Source organism: Hirundo rustica, chromosome 21 (genome assembly GCF_015227805.2).
Source record: "Hirundo rustica isolate bHirRus1 chromosome 21, bHirRus1.pri.v3, whole genome shotgun sequence".
NCBI lineage: Eukaryota > Metazoa > Chordata > Aves > Passeriformes > Hirundinidae > Hirundo > Hirundo rustica.
In genome coordinates this window covers 2,324,992-2,343,950 of record NC_053470.1, presented here as the reverse complement: position 1 = coordinate 2,343,950, position 18,959 = coordinate 2,324,992, and the positions used below count along the sequence as shown (strand labels likewise).

The 18,959-nt window shown below is 42.9% G+C and overlaps 1 protein-coding gene across 1 annotated transcript in view; it reads left to right on the top strand.

The window, feature by feature from the left end:
- ABCB7 (ATP binding cassette subfamily B member 7) overlaps positions 1-18,720 on the top strand; it is a 39,354-nt gene extending 20,634 nt beyond the window's left edge. Inside the window, exons 6-16 of the mRNA XM_040084009.2 lie at positions 98-366; positions 1,552-1,640; positions 2,159-2,246; positions 2,889-3,063; positions 4,452-4,609; positions 5,152-5,315; positions 5,481-5,610; positions 6,120-6,291; positions 9,816-9,919; positions 11,383-11,490; positions 13,985-18,720. Of these exons, the coding sequence (XP_039939943.1) occupies positions 98-366; positions 1,552-1,640; positions 2,159-2,246; positions 2,889-3,063; positions 4,452-4,609; positions 5,152-5,315; positions 5,481-5,610; positions 6,120-6,291; positions 9,816-9,919; positions 11,383-11,490; positions 13,985-14,203 (1,676 nt within the window). The 3' untranslated portion in view covers positions 14,204-18,720. The remainder of the gene's footprint in view (positions 1-97; positions 367-1,551; positions 1,641-2,158; positions 2,247-2,888; positions 3,064-4,451; positions 4,610-5,151; positions 5,316-5,480; positions 5,611-6,119; positions 6,292-9,815; positions 9,920-11,382; positions 11,491-13,984) is intronic.
- The last annotated feature ends 239 nt before the right edge of the window (positions 18,721-18,959 follow it).

The window sequence follows — 18,959 nt, the reverse complement described above, 5'->3', positions numbered from 1 at the left end:
AAAATATATAAAGAATGAGTCTAGTGTAATTTCATGCATGAAGGGAAGTTGAAAATATAATTATTTTCATTTTGTAAACTTTTTCATCCCTTTTTAGATGGTATCTCAAGAGCTGGGGCAGCGTTATTTAATGAAGCGAGAAATGCAGTATTTGGGAAGGTAGCTCAAAATTCAATCAGGAGGATTGCCAGGAATGTTTTCCTGCACCTTCACAACCTGGATCTGGCCTTCCATCTAAGCAGGCAAACAGGAGCACTGTCAAAAACCATCGACAGAGGCACCAGGGGCATCAGCTTTGTTCTCAGTGCTTTAGTGTTCAACCTGGGGCCCACAATGTTTGAAGTGGCTCTGGTCAGTGGAATTCTGGTAAGTGTGGTTTAGTTATCATTGGAATGGTCTCATTTAGGAATGATGCTCTTACTGAAGTCTACTGAGTATTAATAATAATAATAATTGAATTTATAAGGTGGTAGCAACTACTGTAAAAGAGAGCAATCCATAGTTTTCAAATATTAGTTGCTTTAAATAGGCTTATTTGAAATTATTTGTACATTTAAAGCCTCTCTTCAGCCAGTTGCATTTATTTGGATAGTTTTTAATGTTTTTTTCTTCAGAATTGTTGGAAAATGAAATTAGAAAAGGAAACTCTGCACACAAGTGTCAAATGTACCCAGGTGAATAGTGAGAAAACAGAATAAAAATGTCGTGGTTTAGTGTATTCAGGATGGAGGAGGGAGTGATTATTGGCTCTTTCCTCAATACTGATCTGGACTTACCCAGAACTTAAAAGTGAAAATTAGCTTTTGGAAAATAGGCTTCTCCTGGCAGGTCTTAAGCTTAATACCCTGAAGTTGAAACTTCTATAAAATAAATCACACTTTCTGTCTTTGAAGTCAGGATCTTTGGGTATTATTTGAGAGGAAAAAAATCTGAATCTTGATTATATATCTCAGACTAAATTAAAAACAAGAACCTTGTTCTGTGTTTTGGCCATTTTAGAGGGACTTAATCGAGTTTGAATGGAGCAGTGAGATGCCCGTTGATGTGGGGTTACAGTTTCTATCCAGTGGAAGCTGCAGACCAGGCTGGCTGTCAGCCAACTCTCCTTAGGGCTTTTCTCTCCTAATGTGCCCTGAAGTGCAGAAAACGCTTCCTAAGTTGTTTTTCAAGGCCATTTATTTCTTCTTCTACAGACTTCAGCTTTCTTCCAAAATCCACTGAAAAAGCACGGAAACAAATACTTATTTGTGAAAACAGCCCAAGCATCAGCAGCATTTATGTTTTATAATGTGAAAAATAACTTTGCAGTATTATATACACTAGCTCTTGGTTATTGCCTCCAATCTTTTAATCTAAATCCTGCTTGCTTCTTTTCCTTTTGAGTTTAAGCCTTTATTTAGCCTTGAGCTGTTCAGAGCAGGGGTTGTGTTGGGAGGGACCATCATTTCTTGTCTTAAAATTAGGCTAGCTTAACTAGAGACAGCAGAAAGTTTTGAAAACAATGATGATTCTTTTTAATTTTTATTTTTAATTGGATTTTAAATCTTCCAGTATTACAAATGTGGTGCCGAGTTTGCTTTGGTCACTCTGGGGACACTGGGAGCCTACGCAGCGTTCACGATAGGAATCACACAGTGGAGGTAAGGAAGGGCCTGCCCTCACATTCCTCAGGGAAACTCATGCCTCAGCCTGAACTTGTGATGATGGCTTGCAGTGGCTCTCTAGAGCAGAGCCTAGACAAGATTAAGAGAATAAAGTGAGCATTTATTAAAGGCCTTCAGTAGGTTCACCTTGGGCAGTCAAAAGCCTCCGAGGCTGCACGCAGGATGGGTGATGGCCACGAGTTTTTCAGACAATTATAAGTTTGGTCCATTTACATATCAGGGATTAATCCTCCAATTACAGCTTCAGGCAATGAAATCACATTCCCCCAGTTTGCTTCCCCCAATTCACTTTTGTTGGTATTTTCAGGGCCTGAGGCAGAGGGTGTCCTTTGATTTCAGACTCAGAGGAATTGTTCTGTCTGACCAAAAACGAAGACAGTTAACTAACACTCTGTGTGGAGTTAAGAGTTGCACACTAATGCAGTACAGGATTTGAAAAATATAAAAGCTAAAATCTGAGGCATCAGTGACTGGATCAAACCTTCCTTTGCCAGGACTAAGTTTCGGATAGAGATGAACAAAGCTGACAACGATGCCGGTAACGCTGCCATTGACTCGCTCCTGAATTATGAGACTGTGAAGGTAAGGCCAGTCTTTACTACCAGGCTCTTTGTCTTGCTCCTGTCAGCCTTAGGGAAGTGAGTCATAAGATTCATCTTTAAAGGGCTGCATATTTGGAGCAATAGTGTATTTTTAAGCATTATTCATTTGAAGAGTAATGCGTGGCATTGACAGACTAGCAGCAAGGTTCTTAGCAGGGGCTGGAAAAAAATCTCTTTGTTCAAAAAGAGTGAGAAGTTTCTTTCATGGCTGAATCACCTTGACCATCAATTTATGAATAAAGAGTAAACTTAGTCTTGAAGAGGAGGTTTAGGTTGGATACTGGGGAGAGGTTCTTGCCCCAGAGGGTGGTGGGGCACTGAACAGGCTCCCAGGGAATGGGCATGGCCTGAGGCTGCCAGAGCTCCAGGAGCGTTCAGACAATGCTGTCAGGCACAGGGTGGGATTGTTGGGGTGTCCTGGGCAGGAGCTGGACTGGATGATCCTTGTGGGTCCCTTCCAGCTCAGGATATTCTGTGATTCTTCCCTTCAGCTGTTAGAACTGTTGGAGAGGAGTTGTGTGTGTGTCAGTGCACTCAGTCTGTTCATACTGGATTTTACAGCCACTTAAACAGTCTGGCATGTTTGTCACTGTCACATTTACCACTTTTGTTTATATTGTAGTATTTTAATAATGAAAAATACGAAGCCCAACGGTATGATGAGTTCCTGAAGACCTATGAAAATGCCTCCCTGAAGACTACCTCTACTTTAGCTCTCCTCAACTTTGGCCAGAGCGCTATATTTAGTGTGGGTTTAACAGCCATCATGGTGCTCGCCAGCCAGGGCATCATTGCAGGTAACTCACCTGTCTGTAAGCCTAAAATGAGTCTCCTTTACCTCAGCTCATCCAGAGCAGAGGTGTTAGTTTTAATTAACTGAGGATTGATGTGAGTGTTCACTTTGAGAGGTTTCGGTTGAGAGTTTTTTGCTTAGGTTTTGTCTATATTTCTGCTTCTTGGAGTATTATTATTTCCATTATATATCTCTCTCTCAATGACTCTCTCAATCATACTGTGATTTTATCGAAGAAAGATTATAAAAGTTTAGCAGTTAAACAAAGATCCCAAGAAAATGTCACTTCAGGAAGCTTTTCTTGAAGGTTTTTGAAAGCCACTTCTATAGATAAAAACATTTCTGTGGCCATTCTACAAAGATCCTTTCTTTCTGCCCTTCTCCCTTCCCATGTTGGCAAGACTCAGTGTATATAGACCCCTATGCTTTATCTCCAGTAGTTTTGTTGCCAATAATTCACTTTCCTAACATTAATAGGGGCACATTATTAAAAGAATTGCTTCCATCTGTTCTGTACTTGTCTAATTTACTACATAAAGTAAAGCCTGCTTGATTAGGAAGACACAGTGCGAGCTTCAAATACAGAATTGGGATAGCTCTGCTAAGGCAAGGTGGTTTTAGAGTAAAAATAATGATGCTTTAAAGACTGTTAACATCCAGAAGTGTTTGAAGGGCAGACCTTTATACCATGTGCTCTTTCTTGCATCTGCTTTGCCCTTTTTAAAGCTGCCGGGGCAGGGAGGGGTTACTCTGAACAGATCAGTCAGTAGTTGCAGTTTATGGCTGTTCTTAGGAAGATTTGGAGCAGCTTGAAGCAGGATGGTAGAAATTTAGCTTTAAATCATCTTTCTGGGCCTGTTTCAGCTGGACTGACCTGCCACTTACCTTTAGCTGCTGTGACATCCTGAGTTTTCCCTTGATCAGCCCGTTTGCTACCGACGTGCCCAGAGGTTCCCAGTGTGTTTTTAGCAGCTCTGTGGTACACACAGTGTGAAAGCTCTCTCTTGATCATGACAAATTCTATCATTTGGATTTGTCTGTAATTGTACTTAAGATTCTTTCCTGATTTGTGCTTCCATAGATTATTTCCTCCCCCTTTAACTTTCTTAGGCCTCTCTGGATTTTACAATCTGTTACTGTATATGCTGCTTGCCTCATTTGCCAGTGCTATTACATCTTTTTAAAAGTGAAATCCACACAAACATTGCCATTCGTTTCAGGCACCACTGTATGAAATCTGGGTATGGGTTCTGGGGTTTTGTTTGCTATTTAAACATCTGGGTTTAGAAATGGGATGAAAGAAATTATGTTTGATTGACTTGATTCTTTCTTTTGGTGCAACCTAAAAGGAAAACCCTTCAAGTCTCCTTATTCTCTCACACCCCTTTTAAGGCAGCCTTTCTGTTGGAGATCTGGTAATGGTGAATGGATTGCTGTTCCAGCTTTCTCTGCCCCTAAACTTCCTGGGAACAGTGTACAGAGAGACAAGACAAGCACTGATAGATATGAATACCTTGTTTACACTGCTCAGTGTAGATACCAAGATTAAAGTAAGTAGTAGCTTCTTTTCCTAAAGTCATTTCCTAAAGGGCATTTAACAGGGCTGTTTGTGGCAATGCCATCATTTCACCACGTTCTGATCTTCCAGGTTTAATTTCTATTCATGAAAGAGTTGTTATGTGTGAGGTTGCTGTTCTGCCTCCTCTTTAAGTGCTGTTACTGCTATAGCAGTTGATTTTCTTTCTTCTTGCAGAGAAGCAAAAATTGCTTAATGGAAGCTGTGTTTATATTGAGATTTTTTTATTTAAGTATTCATGCCTCGTGCTTAAATTTTTATTGGTAATTAATGATGCAGAATATATTGCAAGAGAAGTTATGAGGCTGAGTGTTTACAGCAGGAATTTTTATCTCCTTTGGGGAAAAGGAAGAGCAAACCAATGTCGCTTGTGCAGCAAATTCTGGTTGTTTTCCACATATCTGAGCTGAAGTGTCTGTTTGCCTTTTTCCGAGGTGGGAAAGGGACTGTTGAACTCGTTCCAGTGTTGGAGATAATTTCTGGGCAGCAGATAAAGTGGAACTCTTCTTTTCACAGGACAAAGAGCTGGCTCCACCCCTGCAGATCACCCCCCAGACTGCTTCCATCGCCTTTGACAATGTGCATTTTGAATACCTGGAAGGGCAGAAAGTCCTTGCTGGAGTGTCCTTTGAAGTCCCTGCAGGAAAGAAAGTGGCCATTGTAGGAGGTAGTGGGTCAGGGTGGGTAAATGGACTAAATATGCCAATCAATGCAGAATTTAATTTCTTAAATGTTGTGCCGCTTTTGTTTGCTTTTCATTAATTTTGTTTGTACATCAGTTCCGATTGGAGATTGTAAATGGCAAACCAGGATGTAACATTAACTTCAATTCTTTTCAATTCCAGGAAAAGCACCATTGTGAGGCTATTATTTCGTTTCTATGAACCTCAGAAAGGAAATATTTATGTTGCTGGACAGAATATCCAAGATGTCAGTTTGGAAAGTCTGAGAAAGGCAATAGGAGTTGTGCCTCAGGTATTCCATGTTTCCTTCTCCACAGACAGACCATTGTAACAGTAATCCTAGTCTCTTGTGATAGTAATTCTCAGTATCTGGCACTGGTTCAGTGAAGGCCAGTCCTAATGCTGTGGTGTTGCATGGTGACTTTCAAAGAAACTCGACTTTTTCCCCCCCAGGAAATATTATGTTTTTATGTGCATCATCATATAGATCCAATTTCTGAAATGTGTTTAAACCTCCCCATGAGAAACTGCCTCCAGCTTTATATGATTTAGCTTTATAGTTGATTACCACCCGTAATGAGTTAGCAAAGTGGTGAAAGTATGCATGACATACATATTTAGGACACAAAATACATTAATCCCTTTTTTGGGAAATTTCCCCAAACACTTTTACCTTCAGGCTTCGTAAAGAAAAATACAAGCCGTTCTGCACTGATGTTTTTTTTTTTTTCATGGGCTGGGGACAGTTTCAAAGCTGCTGTTCGTGGTTTCTTACTTGAAACATGCTTCCCACCAATGCAGGACGCTGTTCTCTTCCATAACACCATCTACTACAACCTGCTCTACGGGAACACGGCGGCCACGGCGGAGGAGGTGTACGCGGTGGCCAGGCTGGCGGGGATCCACGACGCCATCCTGAGGATGCCCAACGGCTACAACACCCAGGTTGGGGAGCGAGGACTCAAGCTCTCAGGTTGGCTGCCAGCTCCTTTGTGTTCCTTTTGCTGCCTCAAAGTTTTGTGCAGAGTTTAGCGCTCGGGTTTGCTTTTAGCTTATTTAGCTCGTAACACAGAATCATTAAGGTGGGAGAAGATCTCCAAGATCAAGTGCAAGCTTTGACTGAATCTCACCGTGCCCATTTAACCACGTCACCAAGGGCCACGTCCGCTCCTTTTTGGAACGCTTCCAGAGATGGTGACTCCACCGCTGCCCTGGGCAGTGTATTCCAGTGCATGACCCTTCAGTGAAGAAATCCTTCCTATCATCCAACCTGAACCTCCTGTGGAACAGATTGAGGTCATTTCCTCTCATTCTGTGCCCTGGAGCAGAGCCTGATCCCCACCTGGCTGTCCCCTCCTGTCAGGGAGTTGTGCAGACCCAGAAGGTCCCACCTGAGCCTCCTTTTCTCCAGACTGAGCCCTCCCAGTTCCTTCAGCCGTTCCTCATAGGATTTATGTTCCAGACTCTTTCCCAGCTCTGTTCCCGTCTCTGGGCACACTACAGCCCCTCAATGTCCTTGTAGAGAGGAGCCCAAAATACCTACCTGTATAGGCTAAATATTAATAGGAAGGTCTGCAGTTTAAGGCAGCTGTAGTCTGCAAGATATTCAAAGGAAGGTATTTTCAGGGGATAGTGTTAAAGGAGATTATAAGTGAGGCTGGAGGTGCATCTAAGTAAAAATGATTTTTCTCATTATCTGTTTGGGTAGTGGACTAGAATTGGCAACTTTATGTGTGCTTTGGGCCCTCGTGCTGAGGGGTGCAGTGGGTGCAGACAGAGGTGCTGCCTGTTGCAAAGGCAGTTTTTAGGGGGATTTCTTTCTCTGCAGCTGCTGCAGTCAGGAATCCTGGTGCCTTTGAAACAGGGGATCAGAGGATACAGCCTGTATCCAGAATGTGTGTGCAGGAGAAAGTGTGCATGCTGCAGAAGGGGATTATGCAGGGACCTAGAAAGGAAATAAAATATGTGAAGCACAGATCTGGGTGAGGGAATAGAAGGTGCTAAATAGGTACTGGCAGAGCTGAAGAGAATCGTGCTAACAATGAAAGATTTGTCTTGCCTGTCTCCCCACACTAGTAATTGCTAGAAAGAGGATTTGACTGACAATAGGTTTGAAATGTCTTGGTGTTTATAGAAGAATAGAATCGTTTCAGTTGGAGGGAACCTGCTAAAAATCATCTAAACTAACCCTCCTGCTGCGAGCAGCAGCATCTTTCACTAGACCAGGTTGCTCAAAGCCTTAACCTTATGTTGAGGTTTAGATTGGATTTTAGGAAAAAATTCTTCACCCAAAGGCTTGATCGGGCTGCTCGGGGCAGTGGTGGACTCCTCATGCCTGGAGGGATTTAACAGCCATGTGGATGTGGCACTTGGGGACATGGGACAGTGGTGTCTGGGGGAACAGTTGGGCTCCCTGGTCTTGTGAGGTTTTTTCCAACCTGCGTGATTCTGTGTCCTTTTCTGAGTCTGGAGCATTGTGTGTGGGTGGGCTGGAGTTTCCTTCTGACCCCGAGACTCCTGTAACGGAGCCTTTCTGAAAATGGGTTCTGCCTTTCCTCCATCCTTCAGTCTGTGCTGCCACTGGGATGGTCATAAGCACCCACCTGCCAGTGCCTCCACAAAGGTGGTGTTGAGAAAGGTAAGGGGATTGTGTTCTTTTCCTGCCTTGTTTGTATTTAAAGAAGAAAGAGTATGTAAAATAATCAGGAGAAAGACAGTGGAATTCTTTTGAGCTCTGAGTAGGCATCTGTCGCTGAAAGAGCAGCTCCAGTTTCTTATTTTCAACAATTAGGTGAGTATCAACAAATACCAGTAGTAAACAAGCTTCAGGAATGTGTGCAGCCAGGGTACAGGAGTCTCAGGCCAGAGCTCTCAGAAATGGTGTCATTGTTCAAAGGACTGGAGATATCAAATGGAAGGCTCTGTAAAAAGCTAGTGCTAATTGGAATCTATAGTTCTCTCAATAGTAGATTGGCTCCCTAAATTCTTATAAAGATATGTGTTGGATTCATTTCAGAATCAGTTTGTGGTTTGTTTTTTTTAAGTTGGGTGAGGCTTCTTCATGTGTAAGGAGAACACAAAGTCCTGATTTGTTCTGTTATTTTGTGGCAGGAATAGGGTGAGTAAAAGCTGTGTGAATTGAAGTGGTTCTCTTTAAAATCCAGGGGTTTATGTGCACAATGGAAAAACAAAATTTTAGCTGCAATGACAGATTTGCCAATTTAAATGGTGACGTAGCGTTTCGTGCAGTTCTTACTGTTCTCGAGGATTGATTCATCAAGAATAAAGAATGAAAAACAAGTTGTTTGGGTTGTTCCAAGTAGAACCCACATCAGTGTTGTGTAATAGATGTCTAATAGGCAGAGCTGCAACAGCCCCAAATCCCTGACTTTGTGAATGTGCTGCTGCCCTGAGCGTGAATGGGGAACAACATGAGACAAGTGGATCTGCTGCAAATAGGAGGGATCTGGTTACTGAAATCTGTCTTTCAAACATGGATATCGTCAAGCTGTGGGTTTTGAAGATTCTGTACAGGGGAGGGAGAGCACACTAAAACAGACTGGGTAAATCATACAGTTCTAATTGCTCCTGAGTTCTGCCAAAGGCAGTTTAAAATGTGAACTGCAGCACTACCACCAGCCTTTTAAATGGTTTAGGAAAGCATGTTCTCTCCTGATAGGAATGGAACATTAACAAGAATATAATAGTATTAAATGGAATGTTTTGAAGTCTTGAATAAAACAAAGGAGGACAAGTGCACAAATGTGACGTGTTTGCGTCGCGTACCAAATGTTTAGCAGATTTTAAGTTCTCAAATGCACCTGTTTTCCTGTCTGTAAAAGTTGCCCTGAGTTATTCTTGAGTAGATGTTGGCTGTAAGAATTGTTTAGGAAGGAAAGTAGTCTGAAGCTGGGTTGTATCAGAAACCACCAGGCTGTAGATTGCAGGCTGAAGGTGGTTTTCAGTACAGTATTAACTGTTCTTGAGTGAAATTTGCCATTATGGGATGGGAAGTTGGATGAATATCAAGAAAAGACCTGAAAGACACAGTGTGTGAGCAGGATGCCTGAAATCCAATACAGCAGATGTGGGCAGAGCAGTGGTGAAAGAAAACTGGGTTTGTGTGTGCAGAGTTACTGGATGGAGCAGAGCTTAGGCCAGGTGAATGTGCTCCTACTCCCAGGTGTACAGAGTGAGTAACTGTACAGCATTGTTACTCACCTGTGTCAGACTTGCCTTGGAGCAGATACAAAATAGTTCTCTGTCCTTTTCCAAAAGGATGAGTAATCTTGAATCACTAAATTTACCAGGGAGCAGGAACTTGTGTGCTATCTTATGTAACATGTCAGACAATTGTCAGCAGTGACTGTAATGTCTATTAAAAAAGAAAAAAGCCAACAGCCAGCCCTCAAAAATCATGTCTGCTGTTGAATTTAGACTATCACAATTGTAACTTAATCTTTTTTCTTTTTTTTCCCCTCTTTTCCCCTCATTCAGGAGGAGAAAAACAAAGAGTTGCAATTGCTAGAGCAATGTTAAAGGACCCACATATTTTTCTCTATGATGAAGCCACATCATCTTTAGATTCAATTACAGAAGAGGTAAACTGTTATAATTCTAAAATTTAAGTGATGCAATGATGTTTGATTCTGATGTTCTTTTCTTCTCAGAATTCTGTTCTTTTTCAAGTGTTTTCTCAGTATCATTAGGTGATGCTGTGTCTAAGGTGTTGTCCTAAAGAGCAGAGCTGCTCAGTCCATCCACCTGGAGATAGTGAGGAATATCAGCTGTCTCTGGCATATTTTCACCTGGACACATTCTTCCCTTGAAGCTGGTGCAGGTGGCCATGAAGTGGGAAGCTTGGCCACTTCAGAAGGTGTTTAGATGCCATCTAGCATCCATCAAAAAAGCCTTCTAAATAGTTGGGACATGATGCAGGACAAACCCCCCTTTGTTTGTTGTGCAGTAGATGCGGGTGAGGTCGGTGTGACTGCAGTGCTGGTGTTCATCTGTGTTCACTCCTCAGGAGGGGCTGTGACATGGCTGTGGTGACACTGTGACGAGAGCCGCATCAGCCCTTGGAACAACATCTTTGCTTAAGCACAAAACTCTCAGCACCAGCAGTAATTTCCCAAACTAATGTCATCAAAACCGAGCTAAGCTACGGCTCTGTTCACTTACGCAGATTATCGAGTGAATTTATTGGCCTGTAATCATTAAATTACTTCCATTTTCCAGATGCAGAGAATCCAAAGGATGAACTGTACATCCATACAGCACAGCACTGAAATGTAGCACAGCTTCCTCGTGGGCCAGAAATGTTCATATCACACTCAGTTCTCAGATTTTTCCTCTCTTGTTTTGCTGTGTCTATGCAAGAGATTCAGAGTAGAAATGCACTTGGAAGACAGCAGATCAAAATGAGGCTTTTCCACAGGAGTATGCCTGGGAATGGAAATGTTTTCTGACAAAAATATCAGGGAAATAAAGTGGACACTTCACTTACAGTAGTGAGGTCACAAATTCCTGATCAGTGCTCCGTGCAGGGGGATGTGGTTTGGAAGGTGGCATAGAGCTCACAAAGGAAACACTGATAGATAATTCCCAGAATTGCTCTGCCTTTGTTCCACATTGGCATAATACTGAGAGGGTTTTTTTCCTTTAACAATCGTGGGAAAGCATTAATATTACAACCACGAGGAGTTCTTATTTTCAGATGCTTTTACTGCTGTTTGCTGCTAGTGTAGCATGGCTCCGTGGGGAAGTTTTTCCTGAAATGAAATGACACGTCTCTTCCTTTGTCCCTGGGGATAGCTGTGTTTTTCTGTGAATACAAGCTTTTTGTTGTTGTTGTTTGAGGCTTTAGCAAAACCACAGATATTTCATGTTTGGGACCCTTCTGTTTCTCCTGTACATACTCATGGCTGTTTGTTATTGGGAAGCTGTAGCAGTACCAGAGATGATTTTCAAAACTTATTTACAGCGATTTGCATATTCCCAGCAGCATTTTATTTCTCCTCATCTCACTCAGGACTGAGAGTTTGTGTCTCTTCCAATCTTGCAGAACATTCTCAAAGCCATGAGGGACATGGTGAAGCACCGGACGTCGATTTTCATTGCTCACAGGTTGTCCACGGTGGTGGATGCGGATGAGATCATCGTGCTGGATCAGGTGAGGGCTCACGTGGTGCTGGGTGACTTTCACATCGTGTCACAGTTGGGTTTAAGGACTCTGTCTGTCCACTTTGAATTGTTAACACTCCCACCAAGCTGCTGGAAGTTTTTTCTTTGGAAATGAACCGTGTTTGAAAATTCCAGCCCAAGCTTGGCATGTGTGACTGTCTTGTATGTTGTTGTTTTTATGCCTTACTGTTGCATGTTTTTAATTTAACTTTTTGCATGCTTCTGTCCAGTTTCCTAATGTGTTCCCCCAATTTATGCTTCACTCTCATTGCTCAGTGTCTGTTTTTCACATCCATCCATTTATTCCTCTCGGTGGAGAGAGGACAGCATGTTCTGTTTCCATGCAGGTAGAGCTATTGCAGGATTGTTCAACCTAATTATGTTAAAAATCTGAGCACCATTCTCTGTTGTACCTGTAGAAAAGTGTGATTGTTCCCTTTTTGTAGGCTTCTTTTCTAAGGAAAAAACAACATGTTTCAACATTTGATTCCCTAATATCAGTGTTCAGCTGTTACCTCATGCTCGTTCGAAGTCCATTTTTTTCTCTATTATCCATATCTGGGAGAGATTTAAAATAAACAAATGTCCTTACGATAACTTCATAATTATTCTTTTAACTGATAATGCTGAAAGTACAGTGCTCTAATCTACTGATAATAGATGTTAAATTTATCTCTGCATTCATTTTTATCAGTTGCTATTTATAAGCTTGTGCTCATAGGTGTCTTTAGTGACTTAAAATACACATCTAAAAGCAAATAAATTGTTCTTACACCACATTCAATGATTTCATGGACAATTAGAACCGTACCTTATGAAATAGTGACATTTGCTACAAAAAACTCAGCTTTATATGAGTTTTTCAAATGAAATAGTGGAATAAATCACTTGCAGTGCTCCGTGGAGTTTTTATTTGGTTTTGATCTGCTTTGTTGTTTCAGCTTTTGCCGAAAAACTCTCTCCTAAGGTGTATCCTTCCTACAAGTACGCCTTAAAACACCTCACAAACATCTTGTAACATGTCACAAGGCAATTGGCAGCTTTTTGTTTTCCATGCAAGTTTTCACAGCTTCCTAAGAGCGTGTTTTGTGTTGTAGGGTAACTGTTAAAATAAAAATAAAAGCACAGCCTCGCACTGTGAGGGAGCCAGGGCGCTCCCTTTGCTGAAGGATGGAATTGTGGATGAGGGAGGCAGCGCTGCCCCGTGCTGCTGCCATCCCAGCAGGATTGATGTGTTAACAGCCAGGTAAATAAGGCTCAGGAGCAGGGACGAGACAGGGTGATTGTGGCTGCTTTTGCTTAGCAATGGTAATCATGGAATCACAACTCCAGCACCTTTGCTGAGGTAAAATCAGAATCATTCCTGAGCGAGTAAACGTTGGACTAATGATGCAAATCCTGATGCTGTGGAGCTGAGCAGAGAAGTTCCATTTTTGAGGATTGGTCGAGTTACTAAAAAAAAAAAAGCCATGATTCAAAACATGGTCTCTAGTCCAAATTAATCACTTAAAGGATTTAAGTAAATTCTGCAGTTCTGTTGATCAAGTGTACGTTTGTTCAGATTCCACTGGCACAGCTACTAATAGAAGTGCCAAGACTCAAGTTTTTTCTCAGCTTGTCCATTAGCAGAAGTCACGAGGAGGTAGATTTAATTGTAGATCAAAATTTAGAACTGATACCAAATCCATGTGGTTGTCTGTATAATGCCCTCCTGTCCCAGAAGGAAAAGTAGCTGGAGAATGAGTCAATATGTTAGTTTAATTTGAAGTCAGTGAATGTGTCTCTCAAAGTAAAAAATGAGTTTGGTTTTTTGAAGAGTGGTGGTACTTCCTCTGGGGCATTGGAATTCTCATGGAATTCTCTCCAACTCTTCCTTTCCATGCTGTTAGTCCATAAATCATCTCTGCTCCAAGAACAGCCCAGAGAACTGAGCTGCTCACACAGTTTTCATGGTTGTGCTTGCAGTGACACACGCTACAAAGCCCCCATAAAAACACAGTTTACACTAATTGCATTCAGGATTTGATCTTGGATGTGCTTTGCTTGTCTGATACAAACCCCTCTCTGTCTGCTCTTCTCTTTGAGCTTCTTCGTGTGTGTCTGTGACCGAGCAAAGACAAATACCTATTTATTTTGGTACATTCATGTGACCTTTGCAGGGGTAGTTGAACACCTTGCTCCTCATACAGATGTCCACATTTACTCCAGATAACTCCTCAAGTTTAGATTGGAAAACTTTCCTTGCTGGGGGGCTTTAGATTTTGTCCAGATGGACAAAAGGCACTGCAGTCTGAGAAGAGCACAGCTCCTTGTTCTCAGCTGGCAGTGCCCACACAATTGAGTGCGCTTTGCAGTCAATCCTTCCTTGCTGTTCCAAGCTCCTCCTCATTAATAACTGCTCTAATCCATACTGGGCAACTGTGGCTGGCCTATTCCTAAAGATGTGGGGATGTGGATTGCTGATTCCTGCCCTTGTTTTGCAGGGTAAAGTCGCAGAACGTGGCACGCACGCAGAGCTCCTGGCCAGTCCCAGCAATCTCTACTATGAGATGTGGCACACACAGAGCAGCAAAGTGCTCCACAGCCACAACCACCCCAGCTGGGAGGAGAGAAACAGCCAGACGTCCAAAGAGGAGGAAAGGAAGAAGCTAGAAGAAGAAATTATCAACAGTGTGAAAGGCTGTGGGAACTGTTCATGCTGAATAGGATCCTGGATCTTGTATAGCAGGTTAAAAATGCACAAGAATACAGGGAAATGCAGCTCTTGTTTTTAAGTCAGCATTCGAAAACTTCTGGGTTTTGCAATTTTTGGATTTTACAGTTTTCACAGAGGGACATAATTTCAACCAAAGGAGTTCTATTTTTGCATCTTTAGGAATCTCTAATATTCAGTGGCATCTACAACAGCTGAGCTTTTTCAAAAACTTCAAACTTCTCAACCAAGGGTGTAATTTATGGCAATTTTTAGGCATTGGTAAATTCTCCTGGTAGTCGCCTGATGTGGATTATTAAATTGTAAACAGACTTGTCCTTGATTTACGTTATTTCTCATCATTGATGTTTGATAAATGCGTCATCTTTTAATTGTAATTAGGCTAATTTGAGCTCATTTGCCACTGAGGAAGATGCCTTTTAAATTCTTCAGTGGTGTTCTGGTTTAAAATCTTCCCTGTAAAGATTAAGAACAGGCTGAACAAAATATTAGGCTTCTAGTAGCAAACTAAATATTGGAATCACCCCTCTCACCTTTCAGAAGGACCTTTCATACTGCACTATCAGGAAATGGATTGGTACTATTGTAAAGGAAAACTAACAGTATTTTAAAGTGAAAAATGAGCAAATCTGAGTTCAGGATTCTGTATCATCAGCATCTGCTGTAGCAGTCAAAGCAGAATGCAGTCATTCTTTCTAGTTCAGTCATGGTCTTAGGGAGCAATTAAGATTCAATAAAGACTTCCATAAATTTCTATTATCTCATTAATGTATGAGAAAATGACCTGGATAATGCTGAAAGCATTGCTATATTAATCTGCTCATTTCAACAGCCAAAACTTCTCCAGTGGGAGGAAACCTCAGTCTTTGGGACCTGCAGGACACTGAGGGTGCCGGTTTGGGTGGGGGCTGCAGGGTCATGTCTGGGAGAAGGTGCCAGAAGAGCCAAGGCTGAGCACATCACCACCAGGGCAATGCACTGCTGAGATCACGGATTTGGGAAGGGAGGAAAAGCCTTGTAAGGGTAAGAGCAACTGCAGCCAGACAGAGGAGTGGGAACCTGGGAGAGCAACAGCCCTGCAGACATGAGGCAGTGAAGACGGAGGGGCACGAGGAGCTCCAGGTGCTGGAGCTGAGATTTCCTGCAGCCCATGGGGGTCCACGATGGAGCAGAGATGCACCTGCAGCCCAGGAAGGAGCCCTGGAAGGAGCAGAGATACACCTGCAGCCCTGGATGAAGCCCTGGATGGAGCAGAGATACACCTGCAGCCCTGGATGAAGCCCTGGATGGAGCAGAGATACACCTGCAGCCCTGGATGAAGCCCAGGAAGGAGCAGAGATGCACCTGCAGCCCAGGAAGGAGCAGAGATGCACCTGCAGCCCTGGATGGAGCAGAGATGCACCTGCAGCCCTGGATGGAGCAGAGATGCACCTGCAGCCCTGGATGGAGCAGAGATGCACCTGCAGCCCAGGAAGGAGCAGAGATGCACCTGCAGCCCTGGATGGAGCAGAGATGCACCTGCAGCCCTGGATGGAGCAGAGATGCACCTGCAGCCCTGGATGGAGCAGAGATGCACCTGCAGCCCAGGAAGGAGCCCATGCTGGAATCAGGGGGATGTTCCCAGGCAAGGCTCTGACCCTGGGGGAAGCCCACACTGGATGAGGCTCCTGGCAGGACCCTTGGAGAGAGGAGCCTGTGGTGGAGCAGGTTTGCTGTGACCCCATGGAGGACCCATGCTGGAGCAGCCTTTTCCTGAAGGACTGCACCCTGTGGCAAGAGGACACCTGGAAAAGACACCCTGGGGCAAGGGAAGAGAATGAGGAGGAAGGAGCAGCAGGAACAATGTGATGAGCTGACTACAGACCCCATTCCCCACCCCCTGCATGCTTGGAAGGAGGAGGGGGATTCTGAAGGGAAGTTGAGCCCGGGAAGAAGGCAGGGATGGGAGGAAGGTGTTTTTGAGATTTTGTTTCATTTTCTCATTACCCAGCTCACACTTCTAATTCACAGTAAATGAAGATAATTTCCCCAAGTGGAGTCTGTTATGCCCATGACAGTAATTGCTCAGTGCCTCATCCCAGGAGCCTTTCAGGATGTTCTCTCTGCCCAGCTGGGAGGGAGAGGCTGGGTGGGCTCCCAGCATCCAGCCAGGGTCATCCTGCCACAACAGGCTTGTGTTTTTAGGCCTTGCCTCTCCAGGGAAATTCACCATCTCTCTAGCACCAGCTATCCTGGTGTAATTCTTCATGCCGAATTCAAGAATTAAAATCTTTCTCTTGGATGCTGAAAAATAACTTTGTTATTTCTGGGGAATTACACCGGTATAATTACACTGATATAATTACGTTTGTAAATCAGATGCAAGATTTCTCAGTGTGGGCACCAGGGAAAGGCTGAATTTGGTGCTTCTGGAAATTTAATTGCAAATAGCATTTACTTTTTTGTAATACCCTCCCCTACAACTAAAAATAGGAATATAACTTAAAAGGAGTGAAACCTTTGCTAGTTACTTATTTTCTCTCTCTTAAAATGGTGGGTGAAAAAACAACCTGGCATCAGTCTCCAGTTAAAAATTATACTAAAAGCACTTTAATTTTCATGCTTGGGGTGCAGAAGCAAAGTGAAGTCCAGTTAATGTAGTGGCAGTGCAGAATTCCAGCTTACAACCCTCCCTTCATTTTCCCGAATTGTCTCCTGGTTGAGCTGCTGAGAGCAGTGAGGGCACTGGTATGGTGCAGTTATCTCCCAGCTGCCAGAAATGGCAAAAGTTTATTGAAAAACTTATTTATGAGGAATCTCCCTTTCCTGCATCATGACAAACCCCAAACTATGGCTCTTCCCCTGTTCTGCAAGAGCTGATTTTTGGAATTAATCTGTCTGCTGTTCATGTAGCAGGTAACAGGCAAAGACTGTAAATAGTATTTTTATCCTAAGATTTTTGGCACAGAGATGAGAAATAACTCTCATCTGAAATGTGGAGGGAAAGAGGTTTTCTCAATGAAAAGTTTTCCATGTTCCAGGGCTTGGACATCCCAGAAGGTCCCAACAGGGTGCACAGAATTGGGAATTGTCTGTGAAATGTCTGGAATCAAAAATCACTTTAGTGCCAAGTTTGGTTGTGTTTGTGAGGAACAATTTCAGATGAAAGCTGATGGATTTTATCACTGGGGATGGGCTTTGCAAGGACTGAGTGTCGTGGGCATTATAGGTTTGGAATGAGGATGGTTTTCAGGTGGTAAATGCCAGGAATGAGCAATAATTGTTTGGATCTGTAAGTTTGGTGCAGCTCTAAGGCCATTACCTGTCTCTGCCATCCTTTTGGTGCCAGTGGATGTGCTGCAGCTCTGTCCAACTTCAAATGGAATGGCTGGAGGGAACTCTGGACAAAGGCAGTTCCTGAAACAAGAGGCCACTCATACATAGAATATGTGAATAAATATTTTAAAGAACTGCAGCGAGTTTCTGGAGATGACTGAAAACTTTCCCATGTCATGGAGTTGATACAACATTCCTGGCTTGGTGGTGGCTGTATTGGGGTGAATTGTTATGGAAAAGCAGCAGCAATACTGGGTGAGTCTCCTGTCTGCTGCAAAGTCAAACTTGTGCTCTTTTTAAAATTTTTTTCATTTAAATTTTGAGGTTTTATTCCTGTGCTGTGACTCCAGGGTGTCACCACTGAAGCAGATGCTTAAAGCACTGAATGGGAGAGTGGTGACCCTTAGGACAATCTGCCTGGCCCCTCTCAGAAAAGCCTTACAGTTCTCACAGAAGCAGATTGATTTGGGGGCTCTCTCCCAGCCTCAGTGGATCTTGGTAATTCTGCTCTGCTGCAAACTGAAACATCCCTTCTCTAAACAGCAGCTTTTCATATTCTGGACTCGTAGCTGGTTGTTTTTCAAAATTCAGGTTATCTATTGCCATTATAAAATCTTTGCCTGGAATGTTAGACTAGAAAAAGACATTTAAATTTTTTTTTCTTCGTTTTCTGTTTTTAGAGGAAATGTGTTTGTAGAAAATGGATGTTAAAAAGGGGCTGCTGCTCGCAGTGTGTAGTGATCTGTTAACTGTGAACTTACAGAAATCAATCCTAGTTCCCAGGTAAAAACGTTTTTTAGGTTCAGGATATCAAGTCACAACACAAAATTTGGGCTATTTTAACCTCTAAGTTAAGAAACTTAATGAGTTACTGGCAGGGAGGTTTTGCTTTTTCCCAGTGGATGTTCAAAGCTTACTCCTTGCAGATGATGCCTCAGGTTATCTCAGCTCTTCTGTTCCGTGGAGTTAGAGTTACCTATATCTCTCAACACTGGGATTTTGTTCAAGTTTCTTTTCGGAATGGAAATGTAAATGTACAGGAAAGTGACGTGCTCCAAAACAACCCAGAAAGATCTGTTGAGATGAGATTGTGTAACCCTTCCCCTGGAAGACTCCTTACCCCGACTCCTGTCCTTCATCTGTGTGTAGATAATTCTTACTAAATAAAGGATTTATCTTTGTGAATAGAAATGGCTGTCCTGTCACAACGGCTCTTCCAGCTTTGCAGCAATTCCCAGAGGAAACAGTCACTGCCATGGAATGTCAGTCTTAATTCCGCAATTGTGGTGCTCAGTGGTGCCAGTAACCAGTCCCAGGGTGTGGCTTGGCACAAGGTGACTGAATTCCAGGTGATCCATCAGGTAAATTCATGGATCACCCCTGGATCCTGCCCCCACTCAGCTTTCACACCCCCTGCATTTGTGTGTGGA